Source organism: Monodelphis domestica, chromosome 7 (genome assembly GCF_027887165.1).
Source record: "Monodelphis domestica isolate mMonDom1 chromosome 7, mMonDom1.pri, whole genome shotgun sequence".
In the NCBI taxonomy this organism is placed as follows: Eukaryota; Metazoa; Chordata; class Mammalia; order Didelphimorphia; family Didelphidae; genus Monodelphis; species Monodelphis domestica.
In genome coordinates this window covers 212,330,274-212,356,808 of record NC_077233.1, presented here as the reverse complement: position 1 = coordinate 212,356,808, position 26,535 = coordinate 212,330,274, and the positions used below count along the sequence as shown (strand labels likewise).

Sequence of the window (26,535 nt, the reverse complement as noted above, 5' to 3'; positions counted from 1 at the left end):
TATTTAGATTTCTATACATTTCTATATGTGTTTATATGTGTAAATTATATATGTGTACATATCTATACACCCACACCAAGGTTCCATCTACACCTGTGTACATGTGTATATATGGAATCTTGATATATAGAGTGTACATACAAACACACACATATGTATGTATGCATGTACACACACCCAGTACACACACACACACACACACACACACAAGATTCCATAGGAGAGAGCAGGGAATGTATATATGTGTATATATATATATATATATTCATTCATTTATTTTTGTTTATTTATTTACATGTGTAGATATTTATATATGTACATGTGTGTATAGTGGTATGTATTTGTCCGTGTCTGTACACACCCACACCCTGATCATATATATATATATATACATACATATGTATATATGTGTGCATATATGAAATCTTGGCATATATGTATGCATATGTATAATGGCATACATGCAGACACACGTATGGATACGTGTGTATACATATATCAATATACATACATGCACAACTTTTCTATATAAACATATACTGTAAATATTTGTATAAATCTACACGTGTTTGTGTGCACGCCCCGCTTTTTGCTACGACCTCTCGGAACCGCGTGGTTTTCTTCCTTGAGATACCCCCAGTTTATTTCCGGCTCCGTGTATAAAAATCCCGGGGCGCTGCTCCTATGGCTGCTGAGGCAGCAAGCCTGCAGCCCAGCGGGGGGAGGGGCGGGCGGCCTGCCTCGAGCGCCCAGGCTGCAGTCCCGTCTCTACTCACCAGGGGGCGTAGGACGCTGCTATGAAGAAATAGATCACCATTCGGTCAAACATATGTAGGCAGTGCTCCACCATCCTACGAGCGGAGGAAAAAAGGAGATTTTACTGTGGCCGGGATATTCTTCTCACGAAGGAAATATCAACAGCGGGGGCAATGCTGCCGAAAACAAAGGCACGAGCCGTGGAAATACAAACAAGGGCTGGCGCTCGGGTTCGCACCGCTAAGGGCAATTCTCCATCCCAGAAATTGTTTCTCTATTAAATGATGCTAAACCGAAATATGCCTTTTGTGCAAAAATACATCATTTATGATCTAGCACATGCATTTATTGATAACTAGCATGGATAATTAGCATTAAATGACTTATAATCTATTAAATCATTAAATGCACGCCAATGAAAAGAAAGCTCAAAAAGCCTGAGAGATCCCCTCTTCCAATGAATCAGCGGAGCTTTTGCTCTGCCGTGTTTCTGTACTGTTCATGCCTGTCGAAGGCAGGCTAGGCGGCAGGGACGCCATAAAAAGTTGGAGGAACCCAAATGAACTCAGCTACAGCCTCGAACTCTTCTGCTCCCCCCATAGTGCTCGGGCGCGGGGCTGCCAGGGAGCAGATTCCGAGTATTCAAGCACAGGCTGCGCTTGCCCTCACTCCAGAACCAGCTGGCAGCTATATACCACATTCTTTAGCTGGAGGGCTGCAGCGTGCCGAGTCTACAGCAGCAGGCTCCAACCCTTAGCGCAAGGTCGGGGCTTAATAAATGTGGAGTGATTGAATGAAAAGAATAGTTTATGGTGGCAGTGAGGTGGCTGGGTGGATTGAGAGCCAGTTCTGGGTTCAAATTTGACCTCAGACACTTCCACTGTGTGACCCCGAGCAAGTCACTAAATCCCCATTGCCCAGCCCTTACCTCTATTCTGTCTTGGGACCAATACACAGTATTGATCCTAAGATGGAAGATAAAGGTTTAAAAAGAATAATAGGGGCATCTGGGTAGCTCAGTGGATTGAGGGCCAGGCCCAGAGAGGAGAGGTCCTGGGTTCAAATCTGACCTCAGATACTTCCTAGCTGAGTGATCCTGGGCAAGTCACTTGACCCCCATTGCCTAGCCCTTTCCACTCTTCTGCCTTGGAACCAATATGGGGTATTGATTCCAAGACAAAAGGTAAGGGTTTTATTAAAAATAATAATAATAGCTCATATTTCTATAACCCTTTAAGGTTCACACAGCTCTTTTCTCAAAACAGGCCTGTGGGGTAGCTTTTACATCTCTCCACTTTCCAGAGGAAGAAACAGAGACTTGAGAGCTCAAATGACTTGCCTAGAATCTATAGACTGAATAAACATTGGAGTCAGTTCTTGAATCGGGAAGTTAGAAAGAATTGAGTTCAAATCCAATTTTTCTAGCACTTAACTAGCTACATGACCCTGGACAAATCACTTTACTGTCTGCCTCAGTTTCCTCAACTGTAAAATGGGGATAAAAGAGCACCTACTTCCAAAGGTTGTTGTAAGGATCAAATGAAGTAATACTTGTAAAACACTTACCAGAGTGCCTGGCACATAAAAGGTACTTAACAAATGTTAATTCCCTTCCTTTCCCTACCCATGAGACTATGAGCCTCCTCATCTGTAAAGTCAGGATACACCTGCCTCAAAGGGCTGTGAATATTAAATAACATAATGTCTGCAGGCTCTTTGCAAACCTTAAAGAGTCATATAAATGTGAGTTAGTATTATTGCTAATCTGCCGGACAAAAAACAACAGCTACTTCCAATAGTTTAAGACAGCAGCTCTTAAAGTGTGGTTCATAGACCCTAGGGGTCCCTCACATTCTTTCCGGGAGGGGGGTCTGAGGTCAGTTATTTTTATAATAATACCATGATGTTTAAGTTTTTAATGCAGTAAATATATGTAGTTATATCACATAAAAATTCTTTGAGGTCCCCAATATTTTTTAAGAGTGTAAAGGAATCCTGAGAACCAAAGTTTTGAAAACTTTTAAAGGGGAGAAGATGAACGGAGAGGGGAAGGAGGGGAGGAGAGGAGAGGACAAAGGCAGAAAGATAAAGAGATGGTGAGGCAGAGAGAAGAGTCAGAGAGAAGAGGAAGGGAGGGAAGAAGGGAAGGAGAGAGAGACAGAGACAGAGACAAAGAGAGAAAGAGAAAGACTGAGAGAGAAAGAGAAAGATGGAGAGATAGAGAGAAAGAGAGAGACAAATAGAGAGAGAGACAGAGAGAAATAGAGAGACAGACAGAGAGAGAGACAGAGAGTGACAGATAGAGAGACGGACACAGAGAGACAGAAAGAGAAACGGGGGGGAGAGAGAGGGGGGGAGAGAGGGGGGGAGAGAGAGAGAGGGAAAGAGAGAGAGAGATGGAGGGAGGGAGAGAGAGAAAGAGAGAGAGAGGGAGAGAGAAAGAGAGAGAGGGAGAGGGAGAGAGGGGGGAGGGAGGGAGAAAGAGAGAGAAAGAAAGAGAGATAGAGGGAGAGAGAAAGAGAGAGAGAGAGAGAGAGAGAGAGAGAGAGAGAGAGAGAGAGAGAGAGAGAGAGAGAGAGAGAGAGAGAGAGAGAGAGAGAGAGAGAGAGAGAGAGAGAGAGAGAGAGAGAATGATTATTGTTGCTGGGTGTTGATTCATGGGTGAGCCCTTGTTGTTCCCTCCCAGCCAATTTGCTTTCCTAGAAGATATTGCCTTACCTGAGGTGTCTTTTCTTCCAGGAGATGGTGTGGAAGACAGTGGAGACAACAAAGAGACCGCACAGGCCAAAGCCATAGATCCAAGCTGAAATCGTTTCCCAGTCATCATCAGACAGGAAGTAAAGGTTGGAACTGCCGAGGATGCTGGGGATAATCCAGAACTAGAAATGGGGAAAGGGTTGTGATAACTGGCTTATTCATTCAAGCCGACTCTCTCAGACTTGCCCAGAGGTATATAGCTAGCAAGTCTCTGAGGCTGGATTTGAACTATACACTGTGCCACCTGGCTTCTTTTAAGTACTATACAGGTTTATGGTATTATTAAATAGTACTTAAATGACTATTACTCCAGGCTGCTTTGTTCAAGACTGTTATTTTATGTACTACATATAGTATTATGTCTTAATATTATTATTATATAATTACATATAATCATATAATATAATATCATTAATAGTATCATTAATATTAATAGTATTATTATATACTTATTTTATATATTCTATGTACTAGGCAGCATTCATCTTATTATTTTAGACTGATTTATACTATACATATAACTAGAGTTATATGTGTACATCTTGTCACTTGAATTAGACCATAAGCTTCTTCTTTATTTTTTTTAAACCCTTACCTTTCATCTTGGAATCAATACTATGTATTGGTTCCAAGGCAGAAGAGTGGTAAAGGCTAGACAATGGGGGTTAAGTGACTTGCCCAGGGTCACCCAGCTAGGAAGTGTCTGAGGTAAGATTTGAGCCCAGGACTTCCCATCTCTAAGCCTGGCTCTCAATCCACTGAGCTATTCAGCTGCCTCCCATAAGCTTCTTGAAGTCAGGGATGACATCTACTTTTTCTAGTTGACCTCACAATGTTTTAAACATAGTAGGTATTCTGTACAGAGTGCATGAGTGAGCCTGATACCTTGAGATGGATAAGACTACCCCTCTTCCCAACACTCCCTTAAATATGAACCCTCTATATTTTTGTAACATCTTTCCCTTGAATCTCCCCAAACACCATACAAATATATTTTTGTAGTTACGCTTCACATGTTCTCATTGAGGTAATGTTTACATTTGTTATATCATCTTTATTCTAGATCTTAAGGTAGTAAGTACCTAAGACATCCCTCCATCCATCTATCTATATCTATTTATCTATCTACCTACTTACCTGTTCTGTCCACCTGTCTCCCAGCATCATAGAACTAGGCAAGGTTTATGACATCGTACGATATGGCAAACAAAATGAATGATGCATTTTAAAACAGATCCTGTTTCAATCTGGACTTCAACCATATGGTGTTCTAATTACTAGTCTTTAAAAAAACTATGTGAAATACTTCCCCCACCTTGCCTGCATTTTTTATTATAAAGAAACAACTCCTTCTGTGGTTGCTTTATCTTCCTTCCACAAAGGCATAGTAGAAAGAGGACAGTAATGAAATCAGAAGACTTGGTTTCCCTTTCCCATCTTAGTTTCACCTCTTATTAGTTGTGTGATCTTGGGCAAATCATCTCATTTCTTCAGTTTTCTTATGTGTGAAGTGAAGTGGTTAACCTCCATAATGTTCCATCTCTAGCATTCTAGACGTCCCTGAACCATTTGCTTGATAGTCAGTTGACTCAAACTCAAAGAGAGACTTACATTAGTAATAGCTATAGCAGAGAGAGGAAAATGATTCAAAGAACATTAAGAAAGTTCAGGAATTCTAACTGTAGAAAACACACTTTCTCTCCAACACAGCTCAGCAGCAAGAACTAGAAAGAGAAATCCCATTCAAAATCACCTTAGACAAAATAAAATACCTAGGAATCTATCTCCCAAGACAAACACAGGAACTATATGAACACAACTACAAAACACTCGCCACACAACTAAAACTAGACTTGAACAATTGGAAAAACATTAACTGCTCATGGATAGGACGAGCCAATATAATAAAAATGACCATCCTACCCAAACTTATTTATCTATTTAGTGCCATACCCATTGAACTACCAAAATACTTCTTCACTGATTTAGAAAAAACCATAACAAAGTTCATTTGGAAGAACAAAAGATCAAGGATATCCAGGGAAATAATGAAAAAAAAACACATATGATGGGGGCCTTGCAGTCCCAGACCTCAAACTATATTACAAAGCAGCAGTCATCAAAACAATTTGGTACTGGCTAAGAAACAGAAAGGAAGATCAGTGGAATAGACTGGGGGAAAGCGACCTCAGCAAGACAGTATACGATAAACCCAAAGATCCCAGCTTTTGGGACAAAAATCCACTATTCGATAAAAACTGCTGGGAAAATTGGAAGACAGTGTGGGAGAGACTAGGAATAGATCAACACCTCACACCCTACACCAAGATAAATTCAAAATGGGTGAGTGACTTAAACATAAAGAAGGAAACCATAAGTAAATTGGGTAAACACAGAATAGTATACATGTCAGACCTTTGGGAGGGGAAAGGCTTTAAAACCAAGCAAGATATAGAAAGAATCACAAAATGTAAAATAAATAATTTTGACTACATCAAACTAAAAAGCTTTTGTACAAACAAAACCAATATAACTAAAATCAGAAGGGAAACAACAAATTGGGAAAAAATCTTCATAGAAACCTCTGACAAAGGTTTAATTACTCATATTTATAATGAGCTAAATCAATTGTACAAAAAATCAAGCCATTCTCCAATTGATAAATGGGCAAGGGAAATGGATAGGCAGTTCTCAGATAAAGAAATCAAAACTATTAACAAGCACATGAAGAAGTGTTCTACATCTCTTATAATCAGAGAGATGCAAATCAAAACAACTCTGAGGTATCACCTCACACCTAGCAGATTGGCTAACATAACAGCAAAGGAAAGTAATGAATGCTGGAGGGGATGTGGCAAAGTAGGGACATTAATTCATTGCTGGTGGAGCTGTGAACTGATCCAACCATTCTGGAGGGCAATTTGGAACTATGCCCAAAGGGCGACAAAAGAATATCTACCCTTTGACCCAGCCATAGCACTGCTGGGTCTGTACCCCAAAGAGATAATGGACACAAAGACTTGTACAAAAATATTCATAGCTGCGCTCTTTGTGGTGGCCCAAAACTGGAAAACGAGGGGATGCCCATCAATTGGGGAATGGCTGAACAAACTGTGGTATATGTTGGTGATGGAATACTATTGTGCTCAAAGGAATAATAAAGTGGAGAAGTTCCATGGAGACTGGAACAACCTCCAGGAAGTGATGCAGAGCGAGAGGAGCAGAACCAGGAGAACATTGTACACAGAGACTAATACACTGTGGTATAATCGAACGTAATGGACTTCTCCATTAGGGGCGGTGTAATGTCCCTGAACAACTTTCAGGGATCCAGGAGAAAAAAAAACACCATTCATAAGCAAAGGATAAACTATGGGAGTGGAAACACCGAGAAAAAGCAACTGCCTGAATACAGAGGTTGAGGGGACATGACAGAGGACAGACTTTAAATGAACACTCTAATGCAAATACTATCAACAAAGCAATGGGTTCAAATCAAGAAAACATCTAATGCCCAGTGGACTTACGCGTCGGCTATGGGGGGTGGGGGGGAGAAAAAGAAAATGATCTATGTCTTTAACGAATAATGCTTGGAAATGATCAAATAAAATATATTTAAAAAAAAAAAAAGAAAACACACTTTCTCAAGCATGGTTGACCAAACAATTGGCAAAATTGTGGGTGAAGGGGGACCAGAACTGGTACCCAAAACAGAACCATGGCAGGGATTCAGGTCCTGTGAAAAATGATTGCTGACTCTTACTTAACCCTTTGCCAAATAGATCTAACCAGGCCAGATTCCTTTTCTCTTACCCCAAGACTTTCCTCTGTCTTCTGCCATGAAAACAGAATATTCCATTTTCACAGGAACTGGGGGAGAGGGAACATCCTGAAGAACTATACTTATTTCCTATAAAAAAAACCCAGTGAATAGTTTCTTCCCTCCAGCAGAGATGGATGAAACTAAGGGGTTCTTTGCTGAGAAATGCACCATGTTACAATTTTGACCCCAAATGCAAAGCTTCCCTTGGGCCAGGGTTCACTCAAGTGAGCATCACAATAAGATTTTATCAAGTTTTCTGAAGTTGAAGAGGATCAAAAAAGACCCTTTGAGCTCCAGCAGTCCACTATGGCCTTAGGATTCCCCAACATTCATAGTGGTCACCAGGGATCAGAGTTTTGTTGTGTCTTGTGAAGCTGACTCCCCATCCCCTGGAGGGCACACTGGGGAAAATCTCACAGAGCTCCCTCCTCCCAGCCCCTGATTAAAGAAAAAGGAAAACTCACAGCATGTGTGGCACAGTTGGCTGCATGTTCATATTCTGTAGGCTGGTACCTTTTGTTGGCTGGAACCCTGTGATTCATGAACCTAGAATGAAAACAAGAACCCTAGTAAACTCCATTGGCAGCACACAGTAAATTGGTAGGCTGGAGTTGTGTCAGAGGCTGAGACCAATTATCATCTGAGGACCCAAAGCATAGTTTCACATATAACCCAATAATTAAGCATTATAAAGAACTGGGGGTTCATTATGTGCCAGCATCAGTTCAGGTGGGACTCCTGGACCCCTGTCACACAATGTGGAGATTTTATATCATCCATGGATAATGACATTTTTGCCTCATGTCCAAATAGGTCAGGTAACTTTATCCTGTTTTATGGGCACAGAACTGCAATCTCAATCCTGGCTATTAGCTGTCATCCAAATACATGCCATTGGTCAAAAGAGTTTAGCTTGCTTAATGCAAATCTAATACTCCTACTGCAAACAATTTCCAACAAGGCAAATGATTCAAAGGAGCCCTTCCTTCTTGCTAAGTTGTGGGATGACAGATTTAGAAATGGAGGGACTGGGATGGCTAGGTAGCACAGTGAACAGAGCACCAAGTCTGGAGTTGGGAGGGCTTGAGTTCAAATTTGACCTCAGACACTTCCTAGTTGTGTGACCCTGGGCAAGTCACTTAACCCCGATTGTCACTTTTCTGTCTTAGAATTGATACTAAGACAGAAGAGAAGAATGGAAGGAGGGAAGGAAGGAGGGAAGGAAGGAAGGAAGGAAGGAAGGAAGGAAGGAAGGAAGGAAGGAAGGAAGGAAGGAAGGAAGGAAGGAAGGAAGGAAGGAAGGAAGGAAGGAAGGAAGGAAGGAAGGAAGGAAGGAAGGAAGGAAGGAAGGAAGGAAGGAAGGAAGGAAGGAAGGAAGGAAGGAAGGGAGGGAGGGAGGGAGGGAGGGAGGGAGGAAGGAAGGAAGGAAGGAAGGAAGGAAGGAAGGAAGGAAGGAAGGAAGGAAGGAAGGAAGGAAGGAAGGAAGGAAGGAAGGGAGGAAGGGAGGGAGGAAGGGAGGAAGGGAGGAAGGGAGGGAGGAAGGGAGGAAGGGAGGGAGGGAAGAAGAAAGAAATAGAACCTCAGAGGTTTATTTAATCCAACCCCTATAGAGGAAGAAACTGAGATACAGGGAGGTAGAATGATATGCCCAGGGTCACACAGATTAGTAACAGCCAGAGGCAAACTTTGGATTCTTTTGAGTCCAAATCAGCACTCCTTCCACTTTGCCATTATCTTTATGGCCAAAAGACAGAATTATTATTAGCAAAAAACAATAACATGTTTTCATTTACAGCAACCCTGTGAAGTAGGTCACCCAAACAGAATCATGCCCATTTTCCAGTTGAGGAAACAGTCTCATAGTAGTGAAGTAATGGATGAACCCAAGGTAAGGCAGATAGCAAACAGTTAAGCCAAGCCTGGAAGGCTGGTCCTCTGATTTCCTAGTCTTCCAAAATGTCATGCTCCCTGTGTCCCCCCTTCTTTTTTATCCTCATCTCCCCTGCACTTGTAAAGCAACTGTCCCTTCAAATACATACCTTGAATTTCAAGAATCCTTCAGGAGTAGCATCAATAGCAGCAGCAAAGACTTTTGCATATCTAGGGCAGGGTAGGTTTTGCTGTGGTATTTCATCCCTGCACAAAAACTCCTGGTACTGAGATGAGAGTCTTCTCTTAGTCTTCTAGGTTCCAACACATCTCTGCCATCCACACGATGACATGAGCATGGGACATTATCTGGGACCTGACATCACAGCATACGGGTCCCCTATGCACTGAGAAGTAGCTCTACTCTAATTTCTTCCACCCACTGAGACAGGAGCCCACAGCTCTCAGTGCTATTGATTGCTCTCTGCAGAAAGGCTGTGGTCACTCTGTCTTTGACATTCTTCCCTTCTTCCCTGGATCCTTCATCTCTTTTCTCTTCCCAAGGCAGATAGTCTAACCTTCCTGAGTCCCAGATCCTGTGAGATGCTCAAAGCTCTCCTCTGTTTCTCTGTTCCTTCTTTAGCTAGTATAGTTTGTCCCTCTGGTATGCCTAGTGTTGTATCTCAGTGCCTCCCTTTTCTCTTTCATTCTCTCTCTTGACTTTTATTCCCTAAACTTATAAGGCAGTTATCCCAAAGTTGTTGACAGCTAAGGACACACACACCAAGAACAAAAAGGAGAAAATACCTAGACATCTCACACCACTGAAATCACCATCCTACACCACTCCTTTGAGCCTCCTTACACTCACATTCTCCCATATGCAGGACTCCAGCTCATCTCCTGGTCTTTGCCACTACCTCTCATTGGTCAAATCGATTGGCCATATCCTCCTGAGTAAACTGCCTTCTGTGATGTGTGAAGTGTGATGATATGGTAATGACATTGATTTTTAAATAAACATATCCATGAGATCCTAGATTTCAAGCTGGAAGATTCTTAGGACTATGTAGCCCTTCCACCCCCATCACCAATTTTATAGATGAGGAAACTAAATCTAAAGAAGGTTCAGACACAAGACCACATAGATAGTAATCATCAGAAGTGGGATTTTACACCTCCAGAGAAAGAACCATTGGAATTGGAATGCAGATCAAAGCATAAGATGTTTCAACTTAATTTATTTGGGTTTTTATTTTGCAAGTTTGGTTTTATGGGAGTATTCTCTTACAAAGATGAACAATATGAAAATACGTTTTTCAAGGTAATACATGTATAATCCAGGTCAAATTGCTTACCAGCTCTTGAAAGGGGGAGGAAAGGTAGGGAGGGAGACAATTTGGATCATATAACTTCAAAAAACTTTTGTTATTACATGTAATTAATAAAATAAAAAATCTTATATACAAAATAAAAAATGTTTAAAAAGTGGAATTTTAATTCAAGACTTTAAACTCTAAAATTAGTGTTCTTTTCTCTGTTCTATGCTTTATTTAAACATTCAGAATTTCATCTTCAAAGTCATCACTCTGGGAGGGCTTGCACTTATTTCCATGATGCTCCCACAACCCAAAACATTGCTAGAACTTTTTTCCCTTATGGAAAGGTCACCAGAATAATCTTATAACGCTGGTGACTCATCATTGTCATCGTCAGCATCATCTTAAAATGTTCTCCTAGAGCTTGACAGTATGCCTTTTCCCACCATCTGACTGACTCTGAATGGCTCTTCGTTGTTTTCAAAAATCCAATCTATCCTCATCCTAATTTGTTACTATTGAGCCTTTAAAGGCAGCTGTCAAAGAGGTTGAATCCCAACTGTATTTGGAACAATGGAGGCATAGTTTTAATAAAAATATCCCCTTAGGGGAGTACTTCAAAGGGAGACAGCTCTTATTTGTATGGACCAGTTGTATTATGTCTGTTTTTTTAAAAAAGCATCCTTCTCATTATCTTATTGTAATCACATCTTGCATGCCCTAGGCTGCCCCTTCACAGAATTTTGCTTTGTTCACAATGTCATTAAATCTTTCCTTTTTTGAAATCTGACTGGTTAAACTATAGCTCTCTCTCATGATGTCTCTCTGGGGCTGACCAACCCATTCACACTCTACTGTAGCCTAAGAGTAGGTAACATATGGCACTGGAGATAGAATGTCACCTGGAACAACTCTTATTGGCAATTCAGCCCTCCCCACCATATGTCCTCCCTTTTCTCTTTTGTTTTTTGCTGTTTCTCTATTCTCTACAAGTCCCTTTGTTTTTCTTCTTCCCTTCCTTTACCTTCATTAGGCCTGTCAGATATTACATAGCCCTGTTCATAGTGCATCTGATTAAAAACTGTGAAGATCCCAGGCCCCGCCTTTTACCTGATTTGGGTCAGTGAGCGGATTATTCAGCCATGACCCTAGCTTATTAACAATTCTACAGTGTGCAGTGATGGCAAAGGATGGTAATATAACTGAAAATTCTCCACTCCAGGGATTATCCCATCCAAGGCTCTTTCATTCCTCTAGGATTCTGAATTTTCAGGAATTTATACTCTATACTACGACATTCTAATCTTTCCAAGCCAATGTCAGGATCTAAGAAGGGAGCTAATCTGACACCTTGAGTGAAAAGGTCCAGTAACATTTCTGAGACTCTAAAGTTGGTTATAGCAAATAACGAGACTAGAGCTCAGCCAAAGACCCCCTTTATTATTCAAAATGTGAACTGTAGCCCCTCAAATGAAGTCAATAGGAACCTAAGGGACAAAGGATAGTTAAAGGCAGGACATCCAAGGGCAGATCCCTTCACTAGGAAATATTCACCTTGGATGGAATTGGTTAGCAGCAAAAATTTTCCCAGAAGTAGCTCACATTACGATATGATTTATAAAAGTATTACTGATATTATTAAGGAACTTCCTTAAATCTCACTAGGAAGCTGCCAATCTATCGTGTTGCAGAGCCCACACTGTCAAACACTCTCTCTCGGGAGAGGGGAAGTGATCTCCAAAGATGAATAACAGATAAGTAGCACTCAGGCTGAATTTGTGACACATGGCATCATGGCTTTTATCTCCCTTTGGTAGGCTCTGAATAGCACAGGAAGAGATCATGGATTGACATAGATATCCAGGGACCATGTACACACCTAACATGCTTCTGACAACTTCTCCCAGAGTGATCAGCAGCTACACACCCAGAGGATGAAAACAGAAAGGAGAAAATGCAGAGCTCCAGACCACTGTACCCACAATATGATCTCATTCCTCTTTGTCTGGCATTTGTTTTTTGTTTTTTTTTTTAGTTTTGGAAATTTTTATTTAATTAATTTATAATATTTTTCCATGGTTACAAGATTCATGTTCTTTCCCTCCCCTCCCCCATCCCCCTCTCGTAGCTGACACACAATTCCATTGGGTTTTAAATGTGCCTTTGATCAAGACCTATTTCCCTATTGTTGATGTTTGCACCAGGGTGATCACTCAGAGTCTACATCCCCAATCATATCCCATCGGCCCCATGATCAAGCAGTTGTTTTTCTTCTGTGTTTCTACTCCCATGGTTCTTTCTCTGGATGTGGATAGTGGTTTTTCTCATAAGTCCCTCAGAATTGTTCTGGATCACTGCATTGCTGCTAGCAGAGAAGTTCATTACATTCAATTGTACCACAGTGTATCAGTCTCTGTGTACAATGTTCTCCTGGTTCTGCTCCTCTCACTCTGCATCACTTCCTGGACATTGTTCCAATTCACATGGAATTCCTCCAATTCCTTTGAGCACAATAGTATTCCATCACCAACATATACCACAATTTGTTTAGCCATTCCCCAATTGAAGGGTATCCCCTCATTTTCCAATTTTTTGCCACCACAAAGAGCACTTTGCTTGGCATTTGTGCCTCAACTTTCTCCTATATGCAGAAAAACACATACCACCAAGGACTTAGTTTGATGATTACACCAGAAATGTTTTTCAGCGCCCACCATGAGTAAATATTCTCCCCACTCTAGCCCAGGTGAAGCTGAAAACAGCCATAGTTCATCTCCCACATCTGACCTCAGTTGTGCTCTTCTGCTCCCATGCCTGCTATTCTGTGTTCGTGTTTTTACAGTCACTCAAGGTTTATAAAACACTTTCCCCACAGCACCTCACTCCTGGAGGAAGTTGAGACTGAAGAAGCTTTTAATTTAAGGAATTCTAAACTTTGGTTGGTGCTAAAACCAAATGGGTGTCTATATCAAGCCTGGCACCAATATGGCGAGTTCCTGAGAGTGGAGGTGAGGATACCAGATTGACTAGGTTGGAAAAGGTGCAGGTCAAGGGTTCCATGCTGATTAGCAGCTGGGATTGGTTCTTGACTGGCTGCTGTACTTCTAGTCTGGGAGAGATAGGGAGAGGCCCAAGCTCACACAAACAAACAAACAAAACCTCTCTGCGAAGATAGAGCAAGTATGATTGATTATCCCCAGTTTACAGATAGATGAATGAATTTCAAAGAAGCTAATTTGCCAACAGTCACAAAGGCAACATCAAGACCAGGATTCAAATATAGGTCTTTTAACTTTAAATCTGGTTCTCTCTCTACTAAACCACAATGCTTGGAATATAATTTACATATAGGAAACGTAATATTGAGAACTGTGGTATCATAAGGCATGAAACTGTAAGGAATGAATGAAGATTTTGGTGTTGTATGTCCCAATTCCATCTTCCTGAGTTGAGAAGTAGTGTCAGTGTGATTTGGTGGAAAGATCACTGGAACTGAAGAAAAGACTGAACACAACTGGTTGATGAGTAAGTCACTTAATGGAGGCCTCATTATATTAATCTGTAAAATGGAAGAATAAAACTTGAACTATCTTCATTTCAGGGTGCTTGTGAGGAAAGAGCTTTGTAAATCTTACAATGTCACAAGAAGGTGGGCTATCATACTCCTTTAAAACCTTACTAGGGGTTATAGCCATTATTATATGTACCTCTTAGCACATGCTACTTTATATCATCATTAATCTTTTTATTTATCCCTGTCTTTTTTTTTTAACCCTTACCTTCCATCTTAGAATCAATACTTATCTCAATCCACTGAGCTACCCAGCTGCCCCCTAATCCTGTCTTTTCAGTTAAGTTGTAAGCTCCTTGAGGGCAGGGGGTATGTTTTATACTACTATTTCTATGCATTCTTAATACCCTGCACCTAATAGACACTCATATAAAATCACAAGGTCTCAGAGTTCAACCAGTGCTTGACAAAGAAAAACTCCCTTTACATCAGGGATTCTTATTCTAGAATTTATGGATTTTAGGGTATTCGTGCACAAGGACAAGAAAGAAAGAAAAAAAAACATATCTTTATTTTCACTAACTTAAAACTGAAATTTATCATTTCCTTCAATTACTAATTTTGGCAAAAAAAAAAAGGGGGGGGGGGAGCTGGGTGGATCAGTGGATGGAGAGCCAGGTCTAGAGATGGGAGGTCCTAGGTTCAAATGTGACCTCAGACACTTCCCAGCTGTGTGACCCTGGGCAAGTCACTTGACCCCCATTGTCTAGCCCTTACCACTCTTCTGCCTTGGAGCCAATACACAGTATTGACTCCAAGGTGGAAGGTAAGGGTTTCAAACAAAACAAAACAAAACAAAAAACCCTAGCATTCTGAAAAAGGGTCCAAGGGCTTCATTAGACTGCCTAAAGAGCCTATGACATAGAAAAAGTAGCTTTTTTAAAAACTCAATCTCATCATCTTTTATAATAGCTGCTGCCACTCAGGAGCCTAACCCTACTGGTGATCGTCACAGGAGATTTGACTCTCTCCATTATTAAACAAGGTCAGTTCACCCCTCCTTAGACAGCCTGATAGCTTATCATATTGGTGCTAAATTTAATGTAGATTCCCAATCAACTTTCATCCTACTTGCCACTCAGAAGTCCTAAACTCAAGAAATCCACCAACCTCAGCCTCTTCAGCAGCAGAGGATAGGGGCATGTACCATCAGGTCTGACTCACAAAAGAGGTGAACTACTCCTCTACAATCTCCCCCAACAAATGGACATCCACCCTCTGTTGACCTCTAGAAAAGGGAAACTCACTACTTCTCAGGGTTGTTCCATCCATTTTTTATGTCTCTAATTGTAAGGAAGTTTTTCCTCCATCAAGCTTAAATCTGACCCTCTGGAGTTTGCATGAAGGGGTTGGACTGAATGGCCTCAAAGGTCACTTCCATTCATAATCCTGTGTTTGCCAAGGAGGGAGATGACATAGTTGGAGGTATTAGCTTAATGTAAATATTTTTAAAAAAAACCCTCACTTTCTATCTTAGAATCAATACTAGGTATTTCTTCCAAGGCAGAAGAGAGGTAAGGGCTAGGCAATGGGGGTTAAGTGACTTGCCCAGGGCCACACAGCTGGGAAGTGTCTGAATTCAGATTTGAACCCAGGACCTCCTGTCTTTGGGCCTGGCTCTCCATCCACTGATCCACCCAGCTGCCCCCTATAAATATCTTTTCAGTAACACAATTTCTATTAACTGATTTTTGGCTCACCAAACAACCTTCTCAAATATAATTTGGTCTCCTGAGTGGACCTGTTTGCCAGAAAGGGGTTGCCCTGTACAAATGGACTGGCATTGGTCAGCCTGTAAGATAGATCTCTCATTATAAAAATAGCATATGGGAATTCATGTTTATAAGCCTGTCTCTTGTAAACTTGGTTAGTATGACTTGATTTCCTAGGGTTGGCTCATTCTTGGGAGAAATTGATAATAAGCAAGTTCTTGACCATGGAGGAAGCTAAAGACCAAATCCTCTATCATGGTGACCCCACCAAGGTACAGAACACCCTGGAAAACCCAGCCTGAAACAATCAACCATCCTACCCACCTTACCACACATGTGAGCCAGCCACCCCCCTAAAGCCTTTTGGATCTAGCTAGAAATTGCCTTGCAAAAAACTCCACTGGTCTTTTTTTTTATTAGCAGAGTATTAGCAGAAACAAACTATTTGTAATAAAATAAACTCCCAAGTCAGACCATAGAAAACAAAGTCTAAGCAGGTCTGGCTAATACTCAGCTGGAGAAAGGATTTTGTTAACATTTCTTCCAACTTGGTGGAACAAGCTCATACAACAGGACATTATTCTACCGGAATGGTTGCCAGGCAACCACCCTGCACTTCCCTGCAACCCAATTTGGGGCTTATTTCTCTCTCTCTCTCTCTCTCTCTCTCTCTCTCTCTCTCTCTCTCTCTCTCTCTCTCTCTCTCTCTCCCCTTGTTTTTTCCCTACAAAATTTTAATCCTCTTTCTCCCCACAGGCCAGATGTTAAAGGTTTTATTGTGATGTCATGGTTTCCATGGTAACATATGGATGGCTACTTATTTATTTCTTAATTCATTCTTTCATTCATTAATTCCACAAAACCTTGCTTGTCTCACAGTGTTGGCACTAATGAATACTAGAGAGAGAGACAGAGAAACACAGAGAAAGAAATAGAGAGAGATGGAGGGGGGAGAGAGAGAGAGACCCACCCAGAGTTTAAAAAGAGAGACAGAGTTACAGAAACAACTGGGATAAAGAAAAGACTCCTGTAACAAAAGAATTGAGGACATTCCTTTGAAACTGAAATAGAGAAATTCATTTTTCTCCTTTTCATTAGAGAAGTGAATTCCATTCTGAGGCCAAATCCTGGGGTTTGTTTGAAATAATTGTTCATTCAAAAGGGCCTGGGACTGGGAAAAAATCTTGAATGATGGGTTATCTCAACCTCAGAACCCTTTCCACCAAACTACATATACACTAGATGGCAATACAACAGGTTAGTTTAAATGAGATAAGTGGAGGCTGGGGCTTGGAGCTTTGGATTTCCCAAATCCAGCCTTAGACACTTACTAGCTGTGTGATCCTGGACAAGTTACTTCACCCTGTTTGGCTCAGTTTCCTCATCCATAAAATGAGCTGGAGAAGGAAATGGCAGACCACTTCAGTCTCTTTGCCAAGAAAACCCCAAATTAGCCTAGCATTTAAAAAAAGGCTCTAGAAGTGGTAAAAGTGGTGAAAGGCACAAGGGCAAAATAGGAGAGTCGTGGAGGAAGCAGAATTTGTCTCACCCAGGAGTTAGATACCATAATGGATAGAGCCCTAGACTTGGAACCAGGAAGATCAGCAAATTTATATCAGAGGAAGCTGAAGCCTAGAGAGAAATCACACAGCAAGTTAGAGTCAGAACCAACCACATACCTTCCTGTGCACAGAAAAAGAAAACCCTCTTTCCATAAACACCACATTCATTTCTCCCTCTATGACTTTGCTCTCCTCCATTCTGAAATAGAGACCCCTTCTCCCCTTTCACCTATTCAATTTCAACCCATCCTTCAAGGCCCAGTTTAAGCACCACATATTCCATGATTTTTTTTTTGACTCCTCCAACTCTCTGCAGGAAGCCAGAGGACCCAGGTTCTAGCTCTGAGGAACCTCAGAAGCAGCCTCATTTATAATTAGCCCACAGTTAGGAAGCACTTTAGAGCTTTCAGAGAACTTTCTTTTTTTTAAGCTATTAATTCATTTATGTCTTTAGATTCTTTTTTTAAATTTTAATTTACTATTTCATTGGAATTTCATTGGAATTATTATTCCAAATGTTTACAAAATCAAACCAAACAAGCATTTCCACATATAAAGAAAAAGAAGATATTACACAAATAAAATCACAAATCTCCTATATGTTTAGCTTACTTTTCTTCATTTCTACATAATAGATCCATTCACAAGTGTCCCCAGCCCTCTTCACCCTCCCCACGTCACAGAGGATATTATAAGGGAGGCCAACATGTTCATATAAATTAAGTCTTTCTTGTTTTATCTTTCTGTTCATTTTCTGGAGATAAAATTCTCAGGTTTTTTTCAGTATCAGTTCTATGGCTGTGCATAATGTTCTCCTGGTTCTACTCATTTCACTCTTCATTTTCTCATGTAGTTCTTTCCAAATTTTTTAAAAAATTGGTATATTCATTGTTTCTTTCTTTTATTTTATTTTTAAAAACATTTTCCATGTTTACATGACTCATTTTCTTTCCCTCCCTTCTTCCCTCCCCCTCTCAGAGCCAATAAGCAATTCCACTGGCAGTTCATTGTTTCTTAATATCACTTTCCTCACGATAATTCTGCCAGGTAAGCAGAGACAGTATTATAGTCATTTTATAGATTAGAAAATGAAAATTCAAAAATATATAAAGATGAAGTGACTTGCCCAGGGTCACTGCTAGAAAGTACAAGAACTGGAATTTCAATCTAGGGCTTCTGATCCCCAAGTTCATTTTTCTTTCTACTATACCACACTGACTGTTCCCTCTGAACCTTAATTTCCTTGTTTTTAAAAGAGAGACAATATCTGCCCTGACACCTTCATGGGGTTGTTGGGTTGAACAAATGAGATGATGGATATAACAATTCTTTGAAAACTGGAAAGCTTAGAACATTTGAAGTAATATGTTCTTGGTACAGGGAATACCTTCCACACAAATCTATGAGAAAACCCCTCAATAATCTCTAGAAATGGACTTCCCTCTCTTTCACTCTCTTCCTGTTTTCCCATCATCATCCACATGACTTTTCAGGCATTTATAGGTTCAATGAATTTAGTAAGCCACTCAGAGTCCTCCCATCACCATCTTACTGGTCATTTCTACCTACCGTATGCAAGACCCTGCATAGAATACAATGAGGGATATGACAATGAAGATTAATAAGATATTATGTCTAGACTTGAGACATGTATAATTCACTAGATTGATTTAATATTCAATAGAATATGATTGAAAGGAGTTAAAAGTCAGGCACAAATAACTACGTGAGCAAGGTATAAATAAGTATATTTATTAATATGCTATCATTTTTATTTTTTGGTGTCATTTTTTATTTTTCATTTATTTTCAAAACCCGTATCTTACAGCTTAGTACCAAGGCTGTGTATTTGTTCCAAGGCAGAAGAAAGGCATGGGCTAGTCTATCATTTTAAAAAGAAAAACTTAAAATTTCATGATAAATAAAAAGCCTAGGCTAAAAAGGCAATTAAATAGGTAAGAGAGGGACAGAATATCTAGGATAGAGAGACTGGGAAAGAAGAGAGAAAAACTAATCTTTTCTGAGATCCAATTTTAGCAACATACCTTACCTAGGTCAAGCCAGGCAGTTCAGCATTTTAAAAAAAGATTCTAGAAGTGGTAAAAGTGTCTTCTAGGGTAGTCAGCACAATGGGAGAATCATGTAGAAAGCAGACTAAGGTGCTGGAGATGACAATTTGTCTCACCCAGAGGCAGCTAGATGGATTAATGGATAGAACCCTAGATATGGGATCAGGAATATCTGGATTCTAATCTAGTCTCAGGTATTTACTATCTATGTGACCCTGAGCAAATCACTTAACTTCTACCTGACTCTGTTTCCTTATCTATAAATGGGGATAATAATAAAGTATCTGCATCCCAAGGTTGTTGGGAGAATCACATATAGCAATAATTGCAAAGCCCTTAGCACAGTGTACATAGTAGGTACTTTTGTTATCTATCCAGGATCTCTAGAAGATATGGAATTATTTTATGGCTAGGACTGGAAACTATTATCTTCCTCACTCAGTTATATCAACATCCAGTGCAGGTTTAGATTGCTAACTCATCAAGTAACTAGGGAGTGATTTTTGCAAAATGTGAACTCTAAGCTCATATCAGTTTTTTGGTGTGTCTCTGATTAAGTATCATCCACTCTATGTCCAGGGTTAGACAAATTATTGGCTTAATGACCAAACTCAACAAGACCATCAATAAACTGATACGGTTCAGTAGACTATTTGTTGGATTTGGAGTCAGAGGACCATTGGCTAGTCTTAACCTTTCTGGATTTCAATTTCATCATTTATAAAATAAGGGAATTGAGTTGAATGGCTTCTAAGGTTCTTTCTTGCTTTAAATCTATGATCCTAGCTCTGGAGATAAAATCCAGACAAGGCTATGAGCTTGAGAGAGTTATTTAATGATACAAAATTGTATTGGCAAAAATAAAAATTTGTAATACAAAAAGTATTGGCAAAAATAAAAATAATTAAGTGAGAATTAGAGTGGGAACATTTAACCAGGAAAAACTTGGCTGCAACTCTCTTATAAAAGTCTGATATTCAAGATATATTGAAAATTTATGTAAACACATAAGTATAATAAATTGACATTGGATATGGATAGGCAGCTTTGAATGGAAAACAAGGCAAACTATCCACAACTACATGAAAAAACTGCTCCAAAGTATACACACAGATGTCCTGAGATTGTGGGTCAATTGTGGCATCCAGACTAAAAAGAGTGAGCTACCAAAGAGTTCCCAAATTTGCCATTCAAGGTAATGCCCATACCAAATATTTTGTTGTAGAAGATAATACAAAAGTCCAAAGGATACCTTAGCTTGTAAGTAATATCAAGTGCTGGTTGGTAACATCTAAGACTGTCCACATTCCCCAGGAGAAGAGGGAAAGAATAGGGGAAGCTGAAGAATGAACAATGGTAAGGTCCAAGTGACATTTTCTAATTATGTTGCTACCATCATAAAACTCTGATTTTATCCATCCTTGAGCAAGACAGCTCCCAATCACAAGGTGCCATGACAGGACTACTTTCAGCAACCTTCTTAGCAGTAGAATTCCTGAAGTAAGTGAAGACCTAAATGGAGAAAGGCTTATATCTCTGGATCAATAACTGGGATTTCTGTATGGCTATTCAAACGGAAGTTAACAACATCAATGAAATCTTTATAATGGTGAAGAATGAAGACAAAGAAAAGAAGTCACAACTTGAGGAATATGTCATGTAGCCACTGAACTCCAAGCAAATCAATTCTCCAATAGAATTCTATCTTTCCTGCTATGATGGTGGGTTCAGTCCTAATGCAGGAAAAACTGCTGAAACTCAAGGTTATTGGCTTGTCATTTGGCCTCTACCATTGACAGTGAGTTTGTCCACTCCTCAGGGCCCCCAGGAAGTATATATAGTCTCAAGAATTGCCTGCCAGGCTCTGATATTACTTACAAAGAAAATGTTTGTTGCTAGAGAGCTATGGGAGAACAGGCACATTAATGCACTGTTAGTGGACCTCAGAATTGATCCAACAATTCTAGAAAGCAATTTGGAACTATTCCTAAAATGCATACCCTTTGAAAGAGCAAAACTACTACTAGTCACATATATCCAAAGAGATAAAGGATTTTATCCATCCCTCAGCAAAGATTCTAGTGGACAGCTCCAAATTACAGGATGCTATGATAGCACCCCTGTAAGTTACCTTGAAAAAGTCCAAAACCCTGTAGGGTATAGAATTTCTGAAGCAAATGAGGTCTTAAATGGAGAAAGGCTTCTGCCCTTTTAACTGGGCTTTCTGTATGTCCACCCAAATGGCAGTTAACAGCATCAAAAAGATCTCTGTGACTACTATAATATGAGACTTGTAAACAAAGTAGATGTACATCAGTTAGGAGAATAACTGAACAAAATATGGCATATGAATGTAATAGATTACTGTCCTCTAAAAAAGTTTTTAAAGGTATCAATTCAGCAAAGTCTAAGATGCCTTGTATGAACTGATAAAGAATCAAGTGAGCAGAACTGGAAAATAAACTATACAATGATTACATTGTAAAGGAAAATGGTGAAAGAATAAGAATTGTGATCAGTGCAATGACCAACGACTACTCAAGAAGACTGAGACGATTCATACTTCTTGTTCATATTTATTCAGTTTTCAGTTATGTCCAAGTCTCAATGACCCAAATTTAAGTTGTCTTGACAAAGATACTGAAGTGGGTCACCATTTCCTTCTCTAGCTCATTTTACAGATGAGGAAATTGAGGCAACAGGGTTAAGTGATTTGCCCATGTTCATAGAACTAGTAAGTATCTCACATCAGATTTGAATTCTGGTCTTCCTGACTCCCGGTTTTGAGATCCATCCACTGCAACCCCTAACTCCCCTTCATACTTCCTATCTCTTAGCAAAGAAGTAACGGATTAGAGGTGGAGAATGAGATCTACATCTTCAGACACAGCCAATGGGTGAATTAGTTTTGCTTGACTATGCATATATATTACAATTGAAGCATTTTACTTTTGGGGGTGTTGGGAAATTTGCTGGGGAAATGGGTGAGTAATTATAGTTATATTTAAAAAAAAAAAGAAAAGAGGGACAACCAGGCAATTTAATGGACAGAGTGCCAAGCCTAGAGTTGGGAGGACCTGGGTTCAAATTTGACCCAAAACACTTCCTAGTCTTGTGACCCTGGGCAATTCACTTAACTCCATTTGCCTAGTCCTTACCCTTCTGTCTTAGAGTTGTTACTAAGACAGAAAGTAAGGGTTTGAAAGAAAAGGAAAGAAAAAAAGGGCATCTATAAAATGCCTAAATAAACAAAAATATAAGGAAGGCAGGAGGAGATTCAGAAGAGACCACAGATAAGTAGGGCAGTGTTGAAAATAACATGTTAAATTGAAAATGTGCTTTTTTAAAAAGTTGTACATAATAGAAATTTGCAGTGCTATAAACAACCCTCTTTCTGTCATTTGCATATGAAAACATTCATAGTTTTTGATGTTTGTCAAATTCAAAATAAAAAAAAATATTTTTTAAAAAACCTTAATATGTTTCAGAGATAGGATGGAGACTAGACTTGTGATTTCATCGATAGACAGTGTTCCCTAATGATGAAACTCGCTCTAATGCTGCAGAGATGTGCTGTGACTTCTCTGAAATTTAATTCTAGACTTGTCTGAAGCACTGGGAATGTAAGTGACTTGACCAGGTTTGTGGGAGAGGCAAGACTTGAACCGAGGTCTTGCTGATTCCAAAGTCAACTCTTCACTATACCATACTGTCTCTCTTGCCAGAAATATGAATTATTCTTATTATTGTTTTGGAAAGATCCTGCTCTCCTTTCAAAATAGAAACCAATGACCAATCAAACTAGAACGAGAAAAATTAATTTATTTTTCTCACAAGTTTATTACCAGAGATGGATTAAGTCCCCTTTTCTACCCAGGGAGGAAGGGATTGGTAAAAAGTAACAACCAGAATGACTAACAGATCATTAAGTGGATGCACTTTTCTTCCACTCCATTGCTCCCTCAGGAAGATGTGCTTTCTTGACTTCATACCTGGTACTATATCTGGCCACCTAACTGCCCCTTGGACACTTTCTGTTTAATCCTAGACAAGTCACAATCTCCTTGGGCCGTAGTTTTCTCAGTTATAAAATGAGAAGGGTGGGCAATTGTCACCTGTCAAGTACTTTAAAGCTCTACATTCATGTTGATAAGACAATGGAGAAACATGTTAAGTAAGAGAATTTTTCAAAGAAGTAGAAGAGATGATGTCATTAAAGAAAAACACAATTTAAAAAGTTACAGGTTTCTCTTATATAACAAAATACTCAAATAACTATTTTTCATGCTAGTAAATACTGGAATTAAAGTTGGTTCCCACGGACTGGGAAATGGATGAAAAAACTATAGTATATTAATATTAGCACCATTTTATTTTTAAATATTTTTCCATGTTTCCATGATTCATTTTCTTTCCCTCCCCCCCGCCAGAGGTGACAAGCAATTCCACTGGGTTGTACAAATGTTATCACTTGATACCTATTTCCATATTATTTATTTTTGGTTTAAAGCAATCTTTTAAAGCCTAAACCCCAAATCACATACCCATATACACATGTGATCGGTGATTTCATGTATTTTTCTTTTTTATTTCTACTCCCAGAGTTCTTTCTCTCAGCGTGGTTAGTTTTCTTTCCCATAAGTCCTTCAGAAATAGCACCATCTTCTGTCTGATTCCTCATGCCTCCACCTCCAGCAACTGCTAATGTACTCTCTTCCAGCCTAGGTAGCACAGTGGATGGAGCAACAGAGTTGGAATCAGGAAGACCTGAGTACAAATTCAGTCTCAGACACCTACTAGTTGGGTGATCCTTGGCAAGTCATTTTGCTTGGATAAGTTTTCTTTGGTTTCCTCAACTATAAAAAAGGAGATAATAAAAGAATCTACTTCCCAGGTTTTGTTCTGAGGATAAAATGATACAACATTTATAAAGTACTTTGAGGATCTTAAAGTGATATGTAAATACCAGTTACTATTAAATCCATTGAATTGATTGTCTTTATATTTATTCTGTATATGCTTATTTGGGTATTTCTTGTCTCCACTATCAGAATGTAAGTTCCTTAAAAGAGAGTGTTCCATTCTTCCATCTTTATGCCTCCAACACCTAGCAAAGGGTACATAGTAAGTGCTTAATAAATTCTTGTTAATTAACTAATGGAATATAATTGCACTAATATTATCAACATAGCAATGGGTTCAAATCAAGAAAACATGTAATGCCCAGTGGATTTACGCATCGGCTATGGGGGATGGGGGGAGGAAAAGAAAATGATCTATGTCTTTAATGAATAATGCTTGGAAATGATCAAATAAAATATTAAAAAAAAAGAAAGGAATATAATTGCACTGTAAAAAACAATTAAAATAAAGAATTCAGAGAAGTATAGGAAGATTTAGATGAACTAATACAGAGAAAATACACAGAATCAGAGAAACACTATACAAACAACTATGTTAACATAAATGAAAATAAAATTATAGGATTGTCAAAACTAATTAATCAAAATTATCAATTTTGAATCAAATATCTATTGATGAAACCTTTTTCTCCTCTCAAAAGAGAGGTGGGGAAAGTGGATAGTAAATGATACATCTACTTTCAGGCTGGTTTTATCTGTTGATTAATTTTGTTTCAACGTTTTTTCTTTGTTGAAAGGGAAAGTTCAGTGGGGGAAGGGATGGTCTAAGAAAAAAAGTCATCTGATATAAAAACAAAAGACATCCGTGTAATATTTTTTAAATGTCTACAGGCCTGCAGAATTGGAGACAACCATCTGCAAGACTGATTGCATAAATATATAGCAGAACAGTGCGTATGTTCAGACACCTGTGGGTGATGCTTCCGTGTTGCAAGAGTGTTAAGGACAGAATAAATCTGTCATATTAGTCTGATTCAAATTTTTCCATAGATGACGCCCTTCTCAAAATGATGGAAAAAAACCCAGACTGTGCTAAAATCATAAGTTTTGGAACTGGAAAGATCCTTTAAGATAATCTGCTTTAATGCCCTCATTAAGCAGCTGAGGAAGCTCAATGTCTGGACCAGTGATGTGACTTACCTGAGGTCACAGAGCTACTAAGTATCAGAGCTAATTTCAAATTCAGTGCTAGTACCCTAAGCTGCCCTTCTGTACAAACTAGGAAAATCTACAGAAGCCCCCCAAATGTTCAAAATAATAGACCATTTGGCTATTAAGTAGGTGAGAGACCCTCTCTTCATGGGAGAGAGAGACCCTCTTGACAGCCCTAGGAGCTTTGGAGATGGCTAGAATTAAGTGTATATAGGAAGGAACAGATAATAGTAAAACTAGTTTTGATAGTTTAATATTTAAACAAGAAACAACAAACAACTCCCCCCAATGCCCTTCCTCCATCAACATTTGCTTCTTCTATCTCACATTGTACTGTGATCTCCTTAAAAGCAAAGATTGTCTTTTACCTTTCTTTGCATCCCCAGGGCTTGGCACAGTTCTTGGCACATAGTAGGTACTTACTAAATAGTAATAGCAAATGCTTATTCATTTATTTTATTAGAACAATATTATATGATTGTTACTACTAATGATAAATAAATAATAGAGGTTTCTTGATTAACTGATTGTCTAAAGCCTTGACTCTATACTCTGGAATCCAGAGTTACAGGGACTTTGGTCAATAACAATATTTTACAAATAACATACTGGGTTTATAAAAGCACTTTATGTTTATTGCCTTGGTTGAGTTTCACAACAGTTCCATGGGAAGGGCAGGGAAAATAATCCCCCTTTCACAAAGAAACAGAGACCTGTCCAAGGTTACACATCTACTAGAAGAACCAGGACTGGAAACCAAGGTTTCTGATGATTATTTGCCCCGAGTCCTTTTCCACCTCATCACAATATTTTTTTAAACTCTTACTTTCCATCTTCAAATCAGTACTGTGTATTGGTTCCATGGCAGAAGAATGTTCAGGGCTAGGCAATGGGGGTCAAAATACTTCCCTAGGGTCACACAGCTAGGATGTATCTGAGGCCAGAACCTCTGGTCTCTAGGCCTGCCTCTCAATTCACTGAGCCACCCTTGCTGCCCCCTACAATGTTTCTTGATATTGTGAG

The 26,535-nt window shown here is 39.4% G+C and overlaps 1 protein-coding gene across 3 annotated transcripts in view; it reads right to left on the bottom strand.

The window, feature by feature from the left end:
- The window catches only part of MMD2 (monocyte to macrophage differentiation associated 2), a 123,121-nt gene that overhangs the window by 30,884 nt on the left and 65,702 nt on the right, over positions 1-26,535 (bottom strand). For all 3 annotated transcript variants that reach the window (XM_056806457.1, XM_056806458.1, XM_007498429.3), the window contains exons 2-4: positions 7,801-7,882; positions 3,475-3,635; positions 777-851 (exon numbers count right to left, since the gene is read on the bottom strand). In XM_056806457.1, the coding sequence (XP_056662435.1) occupies positions 777-851; positions 3,475-3,635; positions 7,801-7,882 (318 nt within the window). The remainder of the gene's footprint in view (positions 1-776; positions 852-3,474; positions 3,636-7,800; positions 7,883-26,535) is intronic.